The sequence below is a fragment of the Lasiosphaeria miniovina genome (genome assembly GCF_030549165.1).
Source record: "Lasiosphaeria miniovina strain SMH2392-1A chromosome Unknown B0T26scaffold_2, whole genome shotgun sequence".
Classification (NCBI taxonomy): domain Eukaryota; kingdom Fungi; phylum Ascomycota; class Sordariomycetes; order Sordariales; family Lasiosphaeriaceae; genus Lasiosphaeria; species Lasiosphaeria miniovina.
In genome coordinates, this window is record NW_026848221.1 from 1,536,791 (window position 1) to 1,558,539 (window position 21,749).

General features: G+C 55.4%; 5 protein-coding genes across 5 annotated transcripts; 3 read left to right on the forward strand and 2 right to left on the reverse strand.

Moving 5' to 3' along the window:
- Positions 1-2,722: 2,722 nt before the first annotated feature.
- B0T26DRAFT_868521 (P-loop containing nucleoside triphosphate hydrolase protein) lies at positions 2,723-6,120 on the forward strand (the record flags this gene model as incomplete). The annotated part of the gene is made up of 6 exons (XM_060447867.1): positions 2,723-2,972; positions 3,700-4,769; positions 4,863-4,999; positions 5,104-5,595; positions 5,666-5,857; positions 5,922-6,120. 6 exons carry the CDS (start codon positions 2,723-2,725, stop codon positions 6,118-6,120), a joined length of 2,340 nt encoding a protein of 779 aa, XP_060300017.1.
- A 1,648-nt stretch (positions 6,121-7,768) lies between these two features.
- B0T26DRAFT_737939 (glycoside hydrolase superfamily) lies at positions 7,769-9,007 on the forward strand (the record flags this gene model as incomplete). Its single annotated transcript, XM_060443526.1, has 2 exons — positions 7,769-8,841; positions 8,962-9,007. 2 exons carry the CDS (start codon positions 7,769-7,771, stop codon positions 9,005-9,007), a joined length of 1,119 nt encoding a protein of 372 aa, XP_060300018.1.
- Positions 9,008-9,678: 671 nt separating this feature from the next.
- Positions 9,679-11,385, forward strand: B0T26DRAFT_119333 (CDP-alcohol phosphatidyltransferase-domain-containing protein). Its single transcript, XM_060433321.1, has 4 exons — positions 9,679-10,014; positions 10,073-10,674; positions 10,739-11,167; positions 11,230-11,385. The coding sequence occupies exons 1-3, from the start codon at positions 9,831-9,833 to the stop codon at positions 10,901-10,903; spliced, it is 951 nt and encodes a 316-aa protein (XP_060300019.1). The 5' UTR covers positions 9,679-9,830; the 3' UTR covers positions 10,904-11,167; positions 11,230-11,385.
- A 2,090-nt stretch (positions 11,386-13,475) lies between these two features.
- Positions 13,476-18,939, reverse strand: B0T26DRAFT_636917 (kinesin-domain-containing protein; the record flags this gene model as incomplete). Its single annotated transcript, XM_060436878.1, has 2 exons — positions 13,476-18,739; positions 18,834-18,939. The coding sequence occupies 2 exons, from the start codon at positions 18,937-18,939 to the stop codon at positions 13,476-13,478; spliced, it is 5,370 nt and encodes a 1,789-aa protein (XP_060300020.1).
- Positions 18,940-20,451: 1,512 nt separating this feature from the next.
- Positions 20,452-21,538, reverse strand: B0T26DRAFT_764761 (uncharacterized protein; the record flags this gene model as incomplete). The annotated part of the gene is made up of 2 exons (XM_060446451.1): positions 20,452-21,350; positions 21,485-21,538. The coding sequence occupies 2 exons, from the start codon at positions 21,536-21,538 to the stop codon at positions 20,787-20,789; spliced, it is 618 nt and encodes a 205-aa protein (XP_060300021.1). The 3' UTR covers positions 20,452-20,786.
- Between the last annotated feature and the right edge of the window lie 211 nt (positions 21,539-21,749).

A 21,749-nucleotide genomic window follows, 5' to 3' on the forward strand; every position in this document is an offset into this window, starting at 1 on the left:
TGCAGTTTGCTGTGGCCCCACCTCGTGAGTTTCACTCTTTTCGGGACTCAAGCGCTTACAAACCAACAACAAGTATCACGTCTGAGATCAAGGGCTTTGTAGAAATGGCTTCGTCGAAGAGGCTCCAAAGACTCCCTGGATCGACTCATGTCGAGCCATCAGGACTTGAGTAAGGCTGTCCGCCAGTCTTGTTGCGCAGTAGCTAATACGTTGATCCGAGCAAAGTATACCATCCCCCACCCCCCACCCGATCACCCCTTTACACCAAAACACTATATCTTTGAACAACGACTACGCAGTCAATTTTGAAGCTATCCGTATACCAAATATATCAAAGTGTAGCTAATTACATGCTCAATTATAATAGCCAGCCGGAATTTGCGTTACACGGCCAGATCGGGTCAGTCTTACCGGCAAAACCTCTTCATCTTCTTCATCTTCGTCATCCTCTTCATCTTCAACCTCTTCGGGTTGCGGCTCTGCTTCAGCCTCAATTTGGGGCTCTGCGGGAAGCTCACCGCCTTGTAAAATAGTACCCAAATCCATAAATCGCTTATTTGGATTGGGAATTTTGCGTCGTTTTTTCGGCTTCAGCCTTTCCAGCTCAGCCTCAAGCACCTCTATGCGAGTCTGCTTGATAATAAGCTCCATTTGAAGCTTTTCAACGGCCCGAGCCGCTTTCTCAAATTTCCATCTTGTACCTGGACTGCTTCCTTTGCCCAAATCCTTGACCTGACGCCCTGTAGTCGGGGTGTTAGGGGTCCCGGTAAGTACCGGGGGATCGGGGGTCTTTTCTTTGTCTTGCTGTATTTCTGGGTGCCTCAGGGCTTTCTGCCTACTAATAGGCCAGTTACCAGTCGTTCGGAATGATGATTTGATGGTCTTTTCCGTGAATGCTTCCTCCCTAGCAACTTTATAGCAGCGAATAAAGTTGATCTTGTCCACTGGTGCTGAGTCAGTTAGACTCGCCAATTTAGCTAGCTCACGTCTATAGTAAGCCTTGGCCGCATTGAACGGTCCGTTGTCAAGCGGCTGTATGCCGTGAGAGCTGTGGGCCGGAAGAAAGCATAGATATACGTTGTTCAGGAAGCACATTGTCATAAACTCATCCTATATATATACTATGAGATAACTGGGCCAAAGAGGGTACGGGACTTGTCTCTTACAGTTGTGTGGCTACCGTGGCCATCGAGAATAATAAGCCGGGCTTCAAAGGGGTATTCCAGTAGGGCGTCAGTTTGTGGAAGAAATATGTCCTCAAGCCACCTGATCGCTATTTGGTTGTCAGACCACCCCTTTTCAGTGGTAACGAAGCGCCAGGGCGCAATTTTCTCCATCTCCTGCTCAAACCAAGAGGTCTGAAGGTCTTTTCCTTTAAAAATAATGCCCGGATTAAGTAGAGTACCCGTAGCACCGATGCATTCAATCATAGTAGACCAGCCGCAGCCTTAGTCGCTTTTTAGGAAGGTTTTCTTCGTCTCTGAGGTCCCTAGGACCAATGAATCAAGCCCTATATAGCATTAACATAGGAAGAGACAATAGGCGTTGTTTTCTTACCAAAGCCCGCCATAATACCGGCCTTATCGACATTGAAGGTAAGCCGAGGACTGATCTAGCCGTATTCTTTCTCCCTGATGTCAAAATACCAGTTGACAGCCTTAGGAGTAAAGCCGTTGAAGCGAGCCGCTTCCATTCTTTTGCCTACTTTGCTTTGAATAGCGGGATTCCGGGCTTTAAAGCCAGTAATCCAGTTTTTTCCAATAGGCTCTAAATCGCCTACTGATTTGCAGAGCCTCTCAGCCATGCTAGAAACCTGTGAATAGGAAGGCACATAGCCGAGGCTCTCTTGCTTGATGATCCACTCCACGAGCCGCTTTTCTTGAGGCTCTGTAAGCCTAGGGGGTGTTTGAACGCTCTCTTCTTTGGCCGGGATGCCGTTGAGCCGGTTGTTCAGTGTTGTGTACGGTACGCCGTGCTTTTGAGCAGCCTGACGAATAGAAAGCTTGTTATCCGTTACATCTAGGTAGGCATTCGCCATGTCGTCTTCGGTGTAGGTAGGCATTGTGGCAGTACAATATAATACACACTCATAGGTAGGGACAAGAGAACACAAGTTAAATTACGCTTCATTTGCGAGGCGCCAAAGACATTTGTAGGGCCCATGGGCTGACAAATCCATATTAAGCTTAAAATATATGCATGCAGCTAACCAAATCCGTCATTAGCTTGTGAATAGCTTCATAATTGACTACGTAGTCGTTGTTCAAAGATGTAGTGTTTTGGTGTAAAAGGGGTGATCGGGTGGGGGGTGGGGGATGGTAATCTTCATTCATGGTGTCACTGTCCATTCAAGCCCTGATGGAACTGAAACCTGGCAGTCACTCGTGTCGGCCTTGGCGCTAAATAATTCCAACATTTTAGGCTTCGACTTGGCAGTCCGTCTTGATGAGATTGGAGGATGGCAGTCACTGTCGACTCGGGCGGGTGATTTGTTGGAAGCAGTCTGCGACTTCCATCAGTTGGCAAAAGTTCGTTCCGCCATATCTAGAAATCTGCGTTTCCTTTTAGGGAAACTAAAACAACTGCTTCGTTTTTAGGCGAGCCGTCGCCCCATCATCTTCATATGCCATTCCCTCAGCGGTTGGGCACTCAAGCAGTTGTGTATACGCTCGGACTCTATAACATTCTTCTATAATTATCTGCTGACTCGATTAACCCCAAGATGCTCTGGAGAGCTACTCAGCAGTTCAATCGCTTCCGAGACATAATCGAATTGGTGTCTGGAATCGTCTTCCTGGCCACTCCTCATTTTAAGGACTCAAGCGATGACTCGGGGAAGCTCCTGTCCCTGGTACTTCGATCAGATCTTATGGCAAACCCCAAGAAGGCCTTCTCCAAGTCCGACCTTTCAGCTCTTGCCTACACTTCTTGGCAGTTTGAGGAGCTGAAGCTGAAGATCCCTATCCTGAGCTGTTATGAGACTGTGTCTACGAAACTCCGATCACAGTTCTGGTTTTCCAAAAAAGCAGTGGTTGGTTACTCCTAGCTACCATACCTATTTAGCATCTTGAGTATGACCTTTCCTTAACAACTAGAGTTAGCTCGTGCCAGACTCGTTGGCAAAAACTTCAGCACCAGAGGAAAACTTAGCGGCAATTGACATTGAACTCACCAAGTTCTTTGATCTTGCAGACTCTGTCATCCATCTTCGGATATCTAATTTCCTACGCAACACTTTGTCTACTACCAGCAAGAGAATTAAGCAGGTGTTCAAGATTAAGAGTATGTGTTGCGTTATGCCAACAGACTTTAGAATTTGCGTGGGTATTGACCTTGACTAGGAAATACAGGCGGTGTAGCCGTATCGAGCCTTAGATCAAAAACTAGCATGGTGGACTCGGAATTTGCTATCGTTCAGGGTAGGTTTCCCACTTTCGGATCAGCCAGTATTCTCTACGGCGTGGGCACCAGGTGCCATTCTGATCTTCGAGAAAGACTTAGGCTCGAACCGGCCTGGCACGAGCCCCATGAACTGGTCTTCATCTGCTTCGCCTCGCCGCGAATCCACCAATGCACTCTCGGCTTCCCCTCAAAACTCTCTCAAGTCCAACTTCAGCCACGAGATGGTGGGCCCAAGGCGACCCTGAAAGATCAACCTCCCGTGTTGCTACACCAGGCCGCACACGTCGAAAAATCCAGATTTCCGAGGCCGTAGTGAGGAGCTGCAGCTCATTCACGAAGCCTTGCCTCCAGAACAGCCCAGTGGTGGCCAGAACAATCGGACCAAGCAGCCCAAAGCATTCGTGATACATGGCCTCGGAGGCATCGGCAAGACCCAGTTAGCAGTTGAATACATCTTCTCGAAGCGGGACTCGTACGACGCAATCTTTTGGCTTCAGGCAGACCAAACAGACACACTCTCGGCTGGCTTTGCGCGTATTGCCATTGAGCTCGGCCTTGAAAGCAAGGAATCGGCTGACGACCAAGTTGCCAGCCGCGAGATTGTGAAGGCTTGGCTGGCTGATCCTCTCAAGTCATCAGCTCCGAGCCCCTCCGGGGACAACAAACACGCCAGGTGGCTCATTGTGTTTGATAACGCCGACAAGCCCGAGGAGCTTCTTGATGGTGGCTTTTGGCCGAGAGACGGACAAGGCTCGGTCCTTGTGACTAGTCGGGATCCAATGTCAAAGAGCGACATGTTCTTCGGCAACGTGGGGATCGAGCTGGATGCTCTCGGCCAAAGCGAGGCTGCGATCCTTCTTCGAAAATTGTCTCGGCAAGAGGGGAGGGAGTCGTCAGAACAACTCTCGATGGATGTTGTGCAAAAGCTGAATTGCTATCCCTTGGCCATCGTACAAATGGCAGGAATAATACGTCGGCGCAACCTGTCACTTGCCGAGTTTCTCGAGATCTATTGTCAGGAAGAGGAAAGGACCGAGCTGCACGAGCTGAGAGTCGGGACGCTGCATGGATATGGCCTCACTCTAAGCTCGGTATGGGCTTTTAATGGCTTCAACCCCGGCGCCAGGCAGATTCTGTCTGTCGTGGCTCTTCTAGATCCCGACTCGATTGTCGAGGAAATCCTCACCACAGCACCGCAAGACTCATCGCTGGAAAGCTTCCCACAAACAAAACCAGCATTCCTCCGGGATTTGTCAACTTTGACCCAATCATCGATTATCCACCGAAACACGGACCAAAACGAGCTGTCGATCCATAGGATGGTCCAAGACGTGATCCGGTCTCAGCTCCTGAAAACCGACGACCTTGTTTGTTCGGTATTCCAAGCCACCGTTCGTCTTGTATCCTCTGTATGGCCTTTCGTCACTACACCTCGAACAGGATACCCCGCATTCGATCAGGTTGATAGGTGGACCCAATGCGAGCGAGTGATACCACACGTGGTGCGGTTGCGCCAAATATTCAACGACTTCGACAAGAGCAAACAGCAAAGGACGGCCACGGTTGATTTTGTTTGGTTACTGGCCGAAGGAGCCTGGTATGTGTGACTCATAATCTCATTAAACCCCAACATTTTGAGCTCTCAAATCACTACCTAGGCTGGTAGACAATATATGCTTACAACGCCTGCTTCCTATAAAGGTACCACCTTGAGCGGTCGAACCCCAGGGAATGTCTCGACTTCATCAAAACCGGATTCAAGCTCACCGAGGTTTCTCTCGAGGATCTGTCGTTCATCCGGGCCGAGCTCCACGGCACTCGGTCCTCTATTGGCCTGGAAATGAACGAAACAGAAACAGCTCTATACCACCAGGAAGAAAATGTTGCGTTTCGAGAAGCTACGCTTGCCAAGGACGGCAAGCTCAACAACAAGCTCGCGGCCGGATACAGTGAGTATAGGAGAGCGCTAATGGCGTGCGGCATCTTCACCAAGGCGGCAGAGATGTTCGAGAAGTCCATCTCCATAAGAGAGCAGCTGCCAGGCTTCAAAAGGCTGCAGCTGTTCAACCCTCTGCGCGGCCTGGCGCTTGTGCGTTGGCACGAGGGGGCCTATGAAGAAGCCAGTGAGCTTCTCCTCAGTGCTCTTCGTGATCGCGAGCTCGCGTTTGGTCGCGATGACAAGGAGAGTTCTAGGTTTGTGCGAGCCTTTTTTCTTCTCTTCACTTTTCTATTGACGCGTGCTGATATTTTTTTTCTCCCACAGGACTGGGGAACTGCTCTACTCCCTCGGCAGCGTCCACCAAAGCCAGGGCCGTCTCGAAGAGAGCTTCGTCTACCACCAGCGGGCTCTCCTGCAGCTGAGGTCCAGCATTGGCGACAACCACCACCTCACTGCCAAAGCCTGCTATAACCTGTCCATGCATTACCTGCGCTTCGGAGACTACGAACACACTGTGTAAGTTCTCCTTTCTTGATAAGAGAGTTGAAGTGGAGAACAACAGTGTTGACGACTTTCACAGCGTGCTTCTGGACCAGGCGTCGCGCGTCTTCAGCCGAGGCCATTACTACGCGCCTGAACTCGCGCGCGTGACTTTCATGCTCGGCCACGTCTTGGTCCTCCAGGGCAACACTCGCGCTGGAGATGAGCCCTTGGCCCGCGCGTGGAACATGCGGCAGAGACTTGTTCCTGGCGACCTAAGGCCCGTCGACGAACTATAGATCGGCGACTTTAACGAGTTGGTTGTGTTCTGGTCCGTGTAAGTAACTAATATCACGGGCCTCTATGTCTTTTCTTCGCTCGAGGTTGCTTGGAACGTCGTCGTTTGCCTTCCCAGTGTTTCCTCAGCACAAAAAAAAAAAGGAACATACCCTAGGTAAGGTAGGTAGGTAGGGAAAACCGCAACAAGGAAACGAGGGTTAGAGAAAGACAGATCAATGAATGGCAAGGCCGTACTTGTTCTTTTTCTCGTTCTATCTAGTCTATTAGTCCAGGGGCAGAGAGACACCCCCGGTGTAGTTGGATGCCAAAACCCCGCTCGTTCCGTCGGGATTAATAGTTCCCGGGGGGGGGCTGGGGGGGGGGGCTGTGCCGTTATCTCGAAATAAATCTGCGAGAAGGTCGGTCTGATAAATCTCAGTCCCAAAACAAAATAGTTATTTGAATGACATCCGTCACACGCACAAGCTACCTACCATCAAAGATGGTAGGTGTCTATATGAGCTCTCTCTGCCGTCCTTTCCCAGTGGAGTGGAGCAGCAACGTGGTCGATGGAAACACAGGCCGTTTGTTCGTTCGTTCGTTGGCTTAGTTACTTACTTACACCCAATCTCTAGATAGATAGACCCGCCGACACAGATAGGAGTGGGTGGTAGGTAGGTACTCATGCCTCTTGGGGGGGATGGGCATATTACGTAGCTGCTTTTTGACCGGGCCGTGACATCCAACAACCCAACACATCGTAGCAATGAATGGTGATTAGGGAATAGGTACGTAGGTAAGGTAATAGGGACTGAATACATGGGAGGACATATCTCGACTCCCTCTCCTAATTAGCCCACCGGCGTACCCAAGTATACAGAGATGAGGTGAGGTGAGGTGAGCAGAACCTGTCAGCTTCGAACTTGGGCGGAAGCCATCCATCCATCCCTCCATCCAACCCAGATAGGACAAGACGAGAGTTAGAGCTAGAACTTCCTAGGCAGGTAGGTAGCTACGTGACCGAGCGAGCGACAAGCTAGCCGTGGCCGAAGTGGCCCGGCCCGGCGTGCCGGGGGCGGGGGAAAGAGGGGACGCAGCCGGACGGACGCACGACTTTAGCCGAACGCAACGCGATGACGCATCAACAAGACGCGAATATACCCTCGGGCGCGCAACTTTTTTTTTCTCTCGCTCTTAGTTATTTCGGTTTACTGGTTCGGCTGAAGAGGACCAAGAGGCTACCATTCCCTTTTGGACTATGTCCGTCCCGGGACAAGCGTTTCTCCTCGTCTGATAATTCATTTCCCCCCTTCCCGTCCGGCAGTCCGTCCGCCCGCCCGCCCCTATTTCGATTTCGGTTGCGGAGCCGGACCTGCGTCGATATTGGTGCCCGCCCCCTCTCGCCCGGGTAATGTCAATATGGGGATGCCCGCCTGGGCCCGTGTCCGCGGAACCGGGTGCATGGTCGTTTGGAAGATTAGACACGAGTTAATGTTTTGGTATTGTTTATTTCTGGTGCCTAGGATCTAATTAAATAAATAGGCCGGGTTCTGCATCTCTCATCCCCGTTTCTTTCTGTCGAGCTACCTACCTTGCGTACCTACCTGCTCCCGCCAGCTTCCAAGCCAGAAAGAGACCAACACCAACCTTGCCTTGTCTCGCCTCGACATGCGGTTGCCAGGCTCGTCGCTCGCGGCGGTGGTGCTGACGGCGCCACTGCTGGTGGCCGGGCAGCTCGACTACTACGCCAAGAAGGCCGGGCTGCAGTACTTTGGGGCGGCGACGGACACGCCGGGGCAGCGGGAGCGGGCGCCGTTCCCGGCGACGTATGCGACGTACTCGGCCATCCTGACCAACCCGCGCGAGTTTGGGCAGACGACGCCGACCAACGGCATGAAGTGGCTGTTCACGGAGCCCGAGGCGGGCGTGTTCAATTACACCGAGGGCGAGGTGGTGGCGGGGCTGGCGGCGGCGACGGGCAAGACGCTGCGGTGCCACGCGCTCGTGTGGCACAACCAGCTGGCGCCGTGGGTCGAGAACACGACGTGGACGCCCGACACGCTGCGGGCCGCCATCACGCGCCACGTGGCCAACGTGGCGAGCCACTGGAAGGGCCGGTGCCACGCGTGGGACGTGGTCAACGAGGCGCTCGATGAGGACGGCACGTACCGCAAGTCGCTCTTCTACAACGTGTTGGGCGAGGAATACATCAAGCTGGCGTTCCAGGCGGCGGCGAAGGCGGACCCGGGGGCCAAGCTGTACTACAACGACTACGGCATCGAGCGGCCGGGGTCGGTCAAGACGGCGGGGGCGCTGCGGCTGGTCAAGATGCTGCGCGACGCCGGCGTGCGCATCGACGGGGTGGGCATGCAGGCGCACCTACACGCCGATGTACATCCAACAGCGCAGGACCACGTCGACACCATGAACGCCTTCACGGCGCTGGGCGTGGCCGAGGTGGCCTTCACCGAGCTCGACGTGCGCATCGAGATGCCCGTCAACGCGACCAACCTGGCGTGGCAGGCCGACTCGTACCGGGCCGTGGCCACGGCGTGCGTGCGCGTGCCGAAGTGCGTCGGCATCACGCTGTGGGACTTTTATGATCCGTTCAGCTGGGTTCCAGACACGTTCCCCGGCCAGGGCGCGGCGCTGCTGTGGTTCGACAACTTCACCGTCCACCCGGCCTACGACGTGCTCATCGACACCTTCAAGGGCCTGGCAAAAGCGAACCTGACCGCCCCGTCCCCGGGGGAGCACGACCACGAGCATGGCCCAAAGGGAAAGGGAAAGGGAAAGGGGGGGTGGTATTGAGGACTGGCAGTCTGTAATTGCCCCTTTTCCTGTAATTAATCAAGTATCAGATCCCACTTGAAGGGCAGTCTTTGCAGAGTCGATGGTATCAAGTAAGGTTCGGTGCCTTAGGTAGATAAATGTCTGAAGGTACGAAGTACTATGTTCAGGCTGGTTAATGTTGAAGTTGATTGATCACGAGAGTTGGCAACTCACCTCAACCTCGATCAGTCGTCGACAATTGCGGCCTTGAAATGTCCATGCCTGTCATGCTAAATGTGACGATATTGCAATTTTGCTTCATATTTGTAGCCGATAGTTGCGCCATTTTGCCATTTGTAACGCGCTGAGAGTCGCTCGATTTTCTCGGTAAGGATGTAAAGCAGCTACGTTTGGTGACACGTCTTCAGCGTGACCTTCAGCGTGGCCTTCAGCATGCATGGCCTGAGCGAGATCAAATCCACGATACGCACGGACCATGTGGGACGTCATCGTAATCGGTTATCGGCCCACCTCGAGCCGCTGTCTTGTTTGGCCGTGTTGGGAAGCTTCGAATATCCGCAGGCCGACTTCAGCGAGCAAGCACCACCACACCAACGCACGCTCCCTAGCTGCCACCCAGGCCGAACCCTCTAAACCGACCTATCAACCTGTATTTTACTTCATTTCTATCGTTGAATATCGTTATACTGCTCTCGCATCTATTCCCAGGTCTCTTGGAGCCGAACGCGTCGTCACTTTTATTGTTCCAAATACTTTTTTTTTTTGCGGCGGGTGCTGCGTTTGCTGACCGGATCCCTCGGATTTCATCCCTCGACCGCCGCTCCTGGCATCCTCCGGCCCTCGCACCAAGTCCACGACCGCCGTTCTTCCAACATCACACACGCACCTCGGCCTCGACGACACACTCAATTGAAGCTGAAGACAGCAGAGCGACACCATGTCTGGGGCGAAAACAAGGCGGCAGGTAGCCTTGGCAACCAAGGCTGCCAGCACCGACTCCCAAGTCGTCATCGGGAACGGCAGCAGCGAGGCACACTCGATAGCTACCAAGGACACCCCCGAAGACGCCGACGACGACTACCCGCACGAGAACATCTTCCTGTTTGTGCCAAACCTCATTGGTATGAACCAGAACCCCTACTTTGCGCCTACCTGCTCTGACCATGCCCATGCGCCTAGGCTTCTCGAGAATCGTGCTGGCTATCGCATCGCTCTACTTCATGCCGCTGCACCCCCGCACATGCTCGATCCTGTACAGCGTGTCGTGTCTGCTCGACGCCCTCGACGGCTACTTTGCGCGGCTGCTCGAGCAGAGCACCAAGTTCGGGGCCGTGCTCGACATGATCACGGACCGCGCCACGACGAGCTGCCTACTGTGCTTTCTAGCCTCGGCCTTCCCGCGCTGGAGCATCGTCTTCCAGCTGCTCATCTCGCTCGACATGGCCAGCCACTACACGCACATGTACGCGACGCTCAGCCTGGGCGGCCAGAACCAGAGCCACAAGAACGTCGACAAGACACGCAGCTGGATTCTTAATCTCTACTACACCAACCGCACCGTGCTGTTCTGGTTCTGCGCCCTCAATGAGGTCTTCTTCATCGCCCTCTACCTGCTCTCCTTCTCGAGCCCCCTGCTCTCCCCGGGCCTGCTGCACCAGGTCTCGGACAGCGCCGCCTCGGCCATCATTAAGGGCGGCGAGGTCAACCCCTCCGTCGTCGGCCAGATCTACGCCAGCCCCTACAGCGCCGGCGCCCTCGAGCTGGCCCGCGCAAACAAGATGGTGTGTTCTCCCTCGCGTTGACTTGATCTGTCACGCTAACCAGCCCCCCCCCCCCGCTGTTCAGGACTCGACCGTGCCGTGGATTATTGCCTCCATCAGCTTCCCCATCATGCTACTGAAGCAGTTCATCAACGTCGTGCAGCTCATCAAGGCGAGCAGGTGGCTGGCAGAGGGCGACATCAAGACGCGGAGGGAGCAGGGGCTCCCGCGGCGCAAGAAGTCCGCCTAAGGACTGGGGCCTGCTTTGCGCGCACTTTGCCCTTTCTGCCGGGAGAGGGAAGGCATGCAAAAGTGCAGACAATGCGCGAGTCTTGGATCACGCCTTCCAGGGGGGCCAGCAACCTGTCTGTTCCCTCAAACCCAAGCGCTTATCGGCCGAGCAGTTTTCGTCTGCACTAACTTGCGGCATCGGCAACCGCGTGTACTACCCCGTCTCGCTCCCAAAGCGCAGACCCGAGTCCGACTTTGACTGAAGACACGCAACGGCCAATGCGTTAGACTTGACCAAAGACCTAGGCTCTCCCTATTTCATGTGTGGCTAATCTCTATTCCTAGTGCGTGTACGCCTCTCCTAACTACTTGCATGGCGAAGGAGAGAAGAATGGGTGGTTTGGCGATGCCACGGTCTTTGTGTTTGTGTGTGTGTCTGCGTGAGTAAATTTGGCTTGACTGTGTTTTGTGGTTTGGGAATACCGCGACGAGGCAGAGGACCAAGTACAGTAACAGACGTGACAGAGATCCAAGTCTTGGGTTTTTTTGTTTCTTTTTGCGTCTTGCGGTATTTCACTCCTACCTGCCTGCCGCCTGCCTGTTCGCCTGCCTGCCTGTTCGCCTGCCTGCCTGTTCGCCTGCCTGCCTGTTCGCCTGCCTGCTTGCCTGTCAGCTTCTTTCTTTCTTGCTTACTCGCGAGAGAGGAACATTGTGTATGGGGCAAGTTTTATGTATTTCCTTTGCCTTTTTCTTCTTCTCCTTCTTCGACTTTGTATATTATTGTATCATTACCTATTAGTAGGCAGATGCGCGTATGGGGAGGGATGTAGCTACCTAGATTACATAGACTCGGCAGCAGGGGGTAGGTAGGTTAGATTTATTTTTTGGTATGTATTAAGAAGGGCCCCGGGGGGCAGTGCATGGACTGGAATGGAATGGAATTGAATGGATTGCATATTGATATGCGTATTGATATAATGGATGTGGATGTGCTGTCCGTGTCTGGATTGTTTACCTACGTCCGTCGAGGAGGCGTGACATTGACAGTGACGGTGTCGTCGTGTGCGGAGTGGCTTTTGGTTGTAAGTTGTGCTGTGGAGTGGTAGTGGAGGAAAGTGATCTGTTCAAAATGACATGTTTTTTGTATTTCTTCAGGAGACGGATATATAACTTTAATGCGCCCCTACAGTGACTTGATTACGAACCGGCCGTTCTGGAAACAGGTCACAATACTGTCCACGACTCACTTAAACTGTCCAAGAGAGGTGATTAAATCTTTGTTTAGAAAAGGCTGGCTACTAGGATGGCAGCTTCAATGGCAACCTCGAACGTATTAAGAAAGGGGTAAAATATGATACCTAACTCTAGAGAGGGATAGCTGAATGGCCTTTTCTTTCTCTCTTGCCTCTGGCGGCCCTCCGGGGGCCCCTGCGGCGGGCTGCTCGCTACGCTCGAAAGTTGTTCTTTTCTTTCCTTAGAGAGTACTCAAGATCCTCTTCTCCGTCGGGCTTTTTTAGTTAGTCACACGCCCGAACAACAGCCCAATCCACCACGGGATGGCAAATATACATATAGTACAGTATTTATATATATATCCCATCCCTCGTAATGTTGATGTTGTTGTTACACACGACATGGAAGATAGAAAATAAAAATATTGGACAGAAAGAGAAGGAGATATATACACACACATCGATCGTTAGTTATTCATTGCTCAAGAAGCCAAGTCTCACAAAACGAAACCAAGGGAAATTACAAAGGATATGAGAGAGCGTGGAAGAGAGCTGAAAGACTAGTGAGAAGTAAAATGAAGAAGAGAAAGGAAGACGAGCCACGAGACCTCGTTTGCGTCCGTCGCATCGTACGCTCTGCATGGAAACGGAAATCCTGTCACCCACCCATCCACATGCAATAAACCAGCCCGACAACAACAGTAGAAAGTCCAGACCAAAGACTGGCAGGATAAAAGAAAAAAAGAAGAAAGCGCGAAAAGCAAAGCCTTTTTGTCTAGGTAGGTAGTAATAGGGTGATGGATGGATAATTATTAGGGATGCCGGAAATATCTTCTATTTAAAAGTAAAATAAAAACACCCCTTCCGTTCCTTTCCCGAGCTCCTTTCCTTTCCTTTCCTTTCCTTTCCGACCTGTTCCTTTCCGATCCATTCTCAAAAAGCCCTTGTGAATATCTTGTTATTTCATCTCTCTCGCTTTTATGTCACTCGCTGACTCTCCTTCGCTGGGTATATCCCTTGGAATAAAACCGGAAAGAAAAAAAGAAACCCCCTGAATTCTAGGCAAGGTAAGATAAAGTGATGTAAGCCGCTTGTGTTTCTTCCCTTTTCTCTCTCCTTTCTTCCCTTCCTGCTGGTTATGTATGTTATAACAACGGGAAGAAGGAAGGAAAACGAGGGTAAAAAAAAGCAACCAGCCCATCTCGCCGCTCGTCCCGTAGAGTAGAATACAGAAGACAAAAGAAAAAGACATGATGTAAAACATCTCTTTGCTCGTCTCGGCTCGTTCGTAAAATGCCCATACACATACATACATATCATACCCAGGCAGGCAGGCAAGCAATTAATTTATTTATTTCACTAGTACCGGCCCCCATCGTGCCCATTCCCATGGCCATTCCCCACAGCAGGGCTCACAGCGCCGCTTGCGAGATCGCTCGCACTGGCGCTCGCGGCGCTCGAGCTGTCGCCAGACGACGACAGCAGGAATGACTGGTCGATGCGCAGGATCCAATCCATCTTGTCGCGCTCGCTGCGGGCGCCAAACAGCCACGTGTTATCCGTCCCGTAAATGGCAAACACGCCGGCCTGCAGGCGCTCGCTGAGTTTGCTGATGCCCCCCGGTGGGGTGCCGCCACCACCTAGAAGACCGGACGGCGAGATGCCGAGGCCGCCGCCGCCGAGGAAGCCCGAGAAGGGCAGGCGGCCCGACTGCGTGCGGCGGTGGCCTCCCGCTCGCGGCCTTGTTGTTGTCGTCGCTGGTGCAGTGTCTGCCTGGTCGTCGCCGTTGCTGTGGGTGTGGCTGTCCTGGCCGTAGTCGTGGTTCAGCAGTCCGAGGATACCGGGCTGGCTGTCGACGCGGGCGTTGCGCAGGCTGACAATGGCAATCTCCTCGCCGTCGGTGACGCTGTGGATGTGCAGGTAGGGCCGCCGCAGCTCGACGAAGCGTCGCACCCACCGCGTCGCCTCGCTGTTGGGCACCAGTAAGTAGCCGCCCTTGAGCACTGCGGGCGTCTTGAGCACGCGGATCACCGTGGCGACGAACTCGGGCGGCGAAGACGAGTCCTGCGCCGGCCCGCCGCTGAGTACCCCGTTGGCCGGCGGGTCCGTGTTGGCCGGGCCGAGGATGTTTAGTGCGGGGTCGGGATACCGCCGCCAGAGGCCGAGGCACTTGCCGAGCAGCGCCGTCTGTTGCCCCGTGTATTCAGGTACTGGGAGAGGCGCTTCCGGTTGCTGCTCGTTCTCGGGCGGCGGCGCGGCCTCGTCCAATTGCGACACCTCTGGAGACGACGCCTCCGAGCCGTCGGGCGTGTCTTTGAGCAGCTCGGCAATCGAGTCGGTGTCGCTGATCACAGGCGGCGGCGGCGGCGGCAGGTCTGCGTCTTCTGTCCCGTCCACGCCGTTACCGCTAGCTTGCTCGCTGGGGTCTTGGATGCCCAGCCGCCTGAGCACGGCTTGGACGGCTGCGACCTCGGACACCAGCCTGCGCTTCTTCTTAGAGTTGATGTAGTCGGCCACCAGCGACACGCCGCGCGGCGTCCACGAGACGAGGTTCTCCTCGCCCTTGACGTAGTCGTGCTGGCTGTTAAGGCGCCACAGGTCGCTGGCGCGCTTGATGGGTGCGGGCCGCAGCTGCACGGTGAAGATGGCGGTGCTGGAGCGCACGAAGCGCACCTGCTGGAAAAGCGACGAGAGGATCGATGTCTGCCGCACAAACGACCGCGACCTGATCTGGCAGCACACGTTCATGGTGAACTTCATGGGCTCGGCGAGCTTCTCCGAGCTGATCTCCCACGACACGGTCATCTGCACGCGGTACTTGTCGGCCGTCACCTTGTCGAGCAGCAGCGAGCTGTGCAGCGCCGAGTCCCACTGGCCCGACATGGTCACGCTCCGCGTCCCGTTCGCATTGTTCTTGAAGACGGGGCTCGACGCGAGCCTCAGGGCGAGGTCGGGCGCGGTGGTGCTCATGTCGGGCGTCTTGCCAGCGCCGTCCAGCAGCTGGATCTTGCCGATGCGCAGCGATGTCACGTCGTTCCACGGCAGCGCGTCGCCCGAGCTGTGGGTGAGGTTGATGGTGATGCGGCGCTGCAGGCCCTGGTGAAGCTGGAACGTGCCGCTGTCGAGCTCGCTGGTCTGCGCCACGTCGACGGGCACGTACTCGCCGTCCTCGTTCATCTCGAGGATCTTGACCCGTGCGAGCAGGTCGTGCTTCTCCTCGCGGAAGAACTGCGACTCGTTTATCCTGGCCGTCTTGGGCCGCGCCGGCACCCCATCCCTGATGTCGTCCCAGCTGAGCAGCTTGTCGAGGTGCATGGTCGACACCTTGGCGAATATCGCCACCCGCAGCGTCGTCTCGAGGGGCGCGAACAGCGGAACGCTCATACTATGGACGCTCTCGAACCGGATGGGGCCCTCGTCAAAGTCCTTGATCATCTGCGTAGTAGTAATGCCGTCCTCCTCCGAGATGCCGGGCAGGAACAGCTGCGCGTGCACCTCGGTGCCCTCCCTCTCTGCGAAGCCAACCATCTCGTGCATAACGATGTTGAACTTGAGAGTGTTTGTGGGCGCCCGCGCGCTCGACGGCTCTAGGGCTAGCTTGATGCGCCCGATGGCGTGTGTCGTATGCGGAGAAACGACGTCGAGCATAAAGTCCTGGACCCGGCTCTCGAAGACGGCCTTGAGCGGCACGTCAGCCTCTCCTACCAGCGTGTACTGCGGCATGCAGTCCTCGACAAACGGGTTGTCGACGCTCAGGTGCTGCGCGTATTCCGGCTGGTCGAGGTACTGGTACATCTGCCGCATCAGCCGCACCCGGTTGTGCAGCTTTTCGAGGCTCCACAGCCGGGCGACGCCGTGCTTGTAGTCGATGACGCGAACGCCGATGCACGGTTTCGGGGCCTCCTCGAGGGCGATGTCGTCTCCGTCGGCCGGGAGCCCGTTAAGGACCATGTCGTACGACGAGCAGAGCACGTGGCCCACGTCGACCACGGTGAACTGGAACACGACGCTCTCCTCCAGCTCGTGGCTCATGACCTGGGCCTCCTTCAGCATTGACGCGTGCTGCAGGACCGCCTCGGCCATCTCCACCGAGTGGCGGCCTCGCCAGTGCTTGACTGCCGCCTTTGCCCGTTCGATCTCGTCTTGGGAGAGTTTTGGGCTGGCCCTTGGCCGCTTGAGCGGATCGAGCTTCTCGATCTTCTGCTCGTATTCCCGCCGCTGCACGTCCAGCTGCTTCATCATGTCGGTTTTGAGCTGCAGGAGGGTCTCCTCCATCTTAGCCTTTTCTTTCTTGATCTCCTCAACCTCGACGTTGGCGGCCTCGGCGCTCTTGAGCTGTTCTCTGTACTCGTCCATTTGCTTTTCGAGCTGGTTCTGCATCTCCTCGCGCATCTCGCGCATCTTGTCCTCGGTCTCGCCCTGCTTGGGAGTCGACGGCATCGTGAGAGCCGTGTCGAGAGAGAAGTTGTCGAGCGTGCCCGTCGACATGTACTTCTCCCTCACGGGGTACGACGCCATTGACTCCATGTCCTCGTCGCCCTCACGGACGTTGACCCGCTCGGCGCGGGCCCGCTGGACGTCCTCAAACAGGGCATTTAGCTCCTCGTCAGTCAGCTTAGCAAAGTTCTGGTCCGTGCCGAGGATGGCGGGCGCTGCTTCTCGCCGTGCAAAGGACCAGTCCGACTCTCTCGTGTTGCGCTGGAACGGGGCCGGCGAGTCGGGACGGCTGTCGCCGAACTCGGAGGCTGCTGTACTATAGCTCCGTTCGTGGCCAGGTCTGGGGCTTGGGGACGGTGACGCCGCCTTGTCGAACAGCTGGCCAGCCGTCACGGACTGGCGCAGCAGGCTCTGCTCGGCGCGCTCGGCACGCTCGGCACGTGCTTCGAGGGGGTGGTTGAATCGGAAGATGTGGAAGTCGCCCAAGATCAGACGATAGCCCGAGTGGAGCCGCGTCGGGTCCGTCACGCGCTTGCCGTTCACCATGACTGCGGCACCCTCCTTGGGGATTATGGTCATGGTGCCGTCGGCGGCGTTCTCGAAGACGCAGTGCTCGTGGAGAATCTTGGAGCCGTTGAGGCGGATGTTGGCCTGGTGCTCGGCGTTGGACTCGACGTTGCCGACTGTGGTGAGGCCGGGCTTGAGGTTGTAGACCAAGCACTCGGCCAGGAGGGGGTCGTCGGAGAGATTGACCAGGTGAGGCATCTTCTTGGGCGTCGACATACCGATGAAGCCCTTCTCGATGCTGATGCCTAGCTCCTCGAGCGCAGCCTCGCGCTCCTTGTGGATCTCCTCCGTCTTGGCCAGCTTCTGCTCCCACGTCTGGTTGAGATCCTGCAGCAGCTTTTCGCTCTGGTTCAGCTGCTCGGCAATCTCGGCCTTTGAGACCTTCTTCACACTGCCGTCAGCCTGCGTAATGCTGACGATCTGCTTCTCCAACGGCGTGCCTTCCGCATAGACCTCTTCTGTCGGCACGGGCGCGCCGCCGCCGACACCGCCCACAGCCCCCCCGCCGAGCTTGCTGCGGAGGAGCGCCAGCTCTTCTTTCAGTTCGCGAATCATGCGCGCATTAGCGTCTTCGTTGATGACCGCGTGGTTCTTGATGCGCTTCGCCGAGTCGGCATACCGGAGCGTGCTGAGTGTTTCGTCGTAGTTAATGTCGGCCGGGCTGATGGCTGCGATCATGGCCGTCATGCTGTTTCCTCCGAGCGAGTCCTTAAGAAGCCAGGTGAGTACGCTGTCTCGGTAGGGGACCTGTGTGGCTGTCGCGCCCTTCTTCTTCTTGCCTCCCGTCGAGAGATCGGCGAGAGCTGCGATGACACGGCCGAGGGTCGAAAGGGAGCGATTGATTTCCGCTCCTTCCTTGAGCCGGGCGCCCGTCGCACCTGTAGATGTTGCTCTTTCCGAACCGGCGAGATCGACCAAGCTGATCTTGGCCGCCTTTTCCATTTCCATTTTGGTCTCTGGATCGAAGCGCTTCTGGGTCAGCATTAAGGTGAAGACGGCGTGACTTCGGCTCGACGTCTCATTCATGTTGGTCGCGGCCACCGTCCTGGCCTTGTTGCCCTCGTCCATGAGATGCTCGATCTCCTGGAAGCCGCCCACGACCAGCTTAGCCAGGTCTTCGACGTAGGGCCCCGTCGACGGGTGTTCTCGGACCTTGAGGTTGCCCTTGTTGGCAGGGTTAAGCAGATCGCGCACGCGCTCGTTGTAGATTTCGAGATACGAGACCTCGACTGTGCAACGCAGGTTCTTGTCCTGCTGCATCTCGTCTATCCGCTTGAACATGTCCTGACAGATCTTTGGTATTATACCCGCCTCCTTTCCGTAGCCCATCATGGAGTACGACTTGCCCGAGCCCGTCTGGCCGTAGGCAAAGATGCAGTTGTTGTAGCCCTGGAAGGCGTTGTCGAGCAGGGGCTTGCCCAGGTCCTCGTGGAGGTTCTCCTGGCCGGCGTAGTTGGGCGCCTTCTTGTCGAAGGACCAGTACGATTTGTCAAAGGCGAACACCTTTTGGCCCTGGTCTTTCCCTTTCGTAGCTCCTCCGGAGGAGGCATCGGGGGGTGGAGTGAGCACGGTCTGGTTGTCGCGCATCTCAACAATGCATTTCGCACTGCGGTCGTGTTCTGTCCGGCAAGCCAGCACTGGTTAGTTACGAAGCTCTCACGACAGAAGAATAGCACTATGCACATGTAGCATCCCACGGGGCACACTTCTCACCTCTCCCGTTAAAAGGACGGACTCTGACCACGACCTTGATGTTCCCTCCCCCTCCGCCTCCCCCTCCGCCTCCCCCTCCGGCGGGGGGAGCCGCGGCGGGAGCCATGGTAGCACCCTCGCCGACGAAGGCGCCGCGGGCGGCAGGGGACAAGCTACCAAGCTGCGGCGATCAGGTTGTCGTCGTAACTAAGGAGTGGTTGATTTCGAGGGAGCAAATAGGGGCGGCAGCGGATGGGCGAGGCGGTAGGTAGGTAGGTAGGTAGGCACGCAGGGAGGGTTTAGCGATCTCGAAGTCGGCGGTGCTCGGAGGTGGAGGAGGGAGTGGGCCAGCTTGCTTTCCTTTCCGCCTTCAAGTTCTATTACGGATATATCGATGCTGTTGCGGTTGCAGTTGCAGTTGCAGTTGCGGATGCAGCAAGCCTCGGATGCCCAACAACATGTAGTAGCAGTTCCAGTTCCCAGGCAGCCGTGCAGCAAGACCATGCGCACACATTCTATTTGCCCCTGTCCCAAAGTAAACAAGCTGTGGTTGCTCGCTCACGTCGCCGACGGAAAGTCTAGGGCGAGCCGACCCGCAGAAGCCGTGCTGGCGTGGGTGCGTGTCGTGGACCCTTGAGTTAATCGAGATTACCTCCGTACTCCGTAAACTGGTGGGTTTTGGCTGCCAGCTGCTCGGGACTGGCCCTCTGTCAGCTACCCTGGGTTAAGTATACGTCCAAAGACGGCTTGCGGCTCATAAAAAACCCCCCAAAGCCTGTTTCGCGCGCCACAGAGGAATCTGAGGGAAAGCTGATGTTGTTCAGGCGATATGTCGTGGCGTGTTGGTTGCAGTCGCAAGTCGAGTTGTTGGCCGCTCGCTTTCAGGAATGACGAGAGTCCCGTGTCAACAAATTTGGGTCCTTGGGGGGGGCGGCAAGGGACGCGAGGCGCGGCCTGCACGCGACGGTCGCTGACACTTGCCGATATAGGTAAGGAGGCCCGCCTATAGGCCATAGGGACCTGGAAATTAAGCTCCCTTCACGTGTCAAGGCTTCAGGTGGCCTTCTTCAGCGCCTTCCCCAGAAAGATGAGCATCGTAGCCCAGGCATCTCAGGCATAAAAATACCACATAATCCGGAGACGAAACTCAAGCTCACCAAAATCCGTTTTCGGACTTTGGGCTGAGCTCTCGCCGCTTTGAGGCTGAGCTGCCTGAAGGCCCTGTTTCCGGCCCTCGGCTAGAAATAGGTCAAGGATATGTTCAGGGTTAAACCGTTGTATCATTATCAGTTCATGGATTCGAGTTCTGCACGAAACCTCGGTGGACCGTAGGAATACACGAGATATTTTCAAGTGTGACGCCGGTTGGACATCTATCTGAGCAATGAATATATACATTTCGCAAAATTATGCGCTCATACCACTGGGAGCTAGGATACCACCCCATTTTTCTTTACCGAGACGTACAGGTTGGCATTTCCCGGAGACGTCGCGAAGTAGAGCTCGTTCCTCATTGCCAGTCCAGACAGAAGCAACGTGCCAGGTACGGGGTCTCTAATGACAAAAGTCTCCATTAGCCAGTCGGTAAGAGTCTTCATCTCATTTCCCGCATCGAACTTCACGATGCGAATCTCGCCAACAAAGGTTTCCATCTGGTCTTCAACGCCTGAGGCCATGGTAACCGTCCGGTATGTCGGCGGTATACGATTGACGTTAGGGTGTCCCAGTCGTCGCGATAAATAGTCTGGAGCGAAGAGCCGATATCGTGCGAGATCTGGCGTGTAATGAAGACGTCGTCTTGACCGCCGCCATCGGCAGGAAGGCGGAATTGGGTCCAGAGTTGCCTTGGGTCAGCCGGCTGAAAAATCAAGACGAAGAGGAATGTCGGGAGGGTGTGACCTGAAGCCTACTTACCAGGTGCATGTACTAGGTGTCACCGACACCAGGGCCGTAAACAGTAGACTGGGCCATCTGTCAAGGGGTCACCCTATGGATGAATGGCCGCCCTCTATAGCCGTTGGCTTTGGCATCATCGCGCCACTCTTCCAAAGTACCACGTCCGACGTGGGGCCCAGGCCCATAGGCCCATACAACGATGTTGCGGATGGGGAAGGCGCCGCCGTTTTCGTAAAACTTGAGAATGGCCTCGATATTCTCCTTGTACTCCGAGCGGTCAACCATCTGACGGCGTAGCCGCTTGAGCTCCCGACCTTCCCAGGCATCCTGTTGTTGGTTGGAGTCATCTTGACTGCTGAGGCCGTTCTGATTACCGCCGCTACTAGTTCCGAGTTGAGCGAGGCCATCGTGTTGAGCGAGGCCATCATGTTGAGCGAGCTGAAAGCCTCCCATATGGGTGTATGGCAGCCTGCCATTGCCGTTGGCTTTGGCATCATTGCGGAACTCTTCCAGAGTACCACGCCTGACGCAGGGCCCATAGGCCGCCCATACTATGATGTCGGCGGTAGGGATGGCGCCGCCGTTTTCGTAGAACTTTAGAATGGCCTCAATGCCCTCCTTGTGCTCCGGGTGGTCAACTATCTCGAGGAGTTTCCACCCTGGAATTCGCGCCCCGCCCGAAGTTTCTTTGAGGGAAGTTTGGGGGAAGTTTTCGGATCCAAGGAAGGAGCGGCCTGGACGAGCTCAAGCTTGGAGTCCTGGCGCGAACCTTATACAGAAAACCCATCCCGCTCCCTGGGGGGCAGGTGCGCGAGAATTCCTCTCTGCATTCTGCCCTCAGGTTTTCACCAGTCGCGACATCCCATGGACGGATGTGGTCTTAGAAGAAAAAATCCTTTTTCCAAGGCCAGACCCAGACGTTTCCCAACACTTCGGGGCGAGAAGCTGGACGACAAAAAAAAAAGGGGGCGCCCTTTTCTTAAGCCCTCCACCTTTAGAAGAAAACAACCCGCGGGAGGGAAGGGTCCCAAAAGCTGGCCA

Coding starts and splice junctions, on each gene's coding strand:
- B0T26DRAFT_119333 (XM_060433321.1), top strand. CDS start 9,831: ATGTCTGGGGCGAAAACAAGGCGGCAGGTAGCCTTGGCAACCAAGGCT. Junction 10,015..10,072: donor GTTTGTGCCAAACCTCATTG/GTATGAACCAGA, acceptor CCATGCGCCTAG/GCTTCTCGAGAATCGTGCTG. Junction 10,675..10,738: donor TGGCCCGCGCAAACAAGATG/GTGTGTTCTCCC, acceptor CCCGCTGTTCAG/GACTCGACCGTGCCGTGGAT.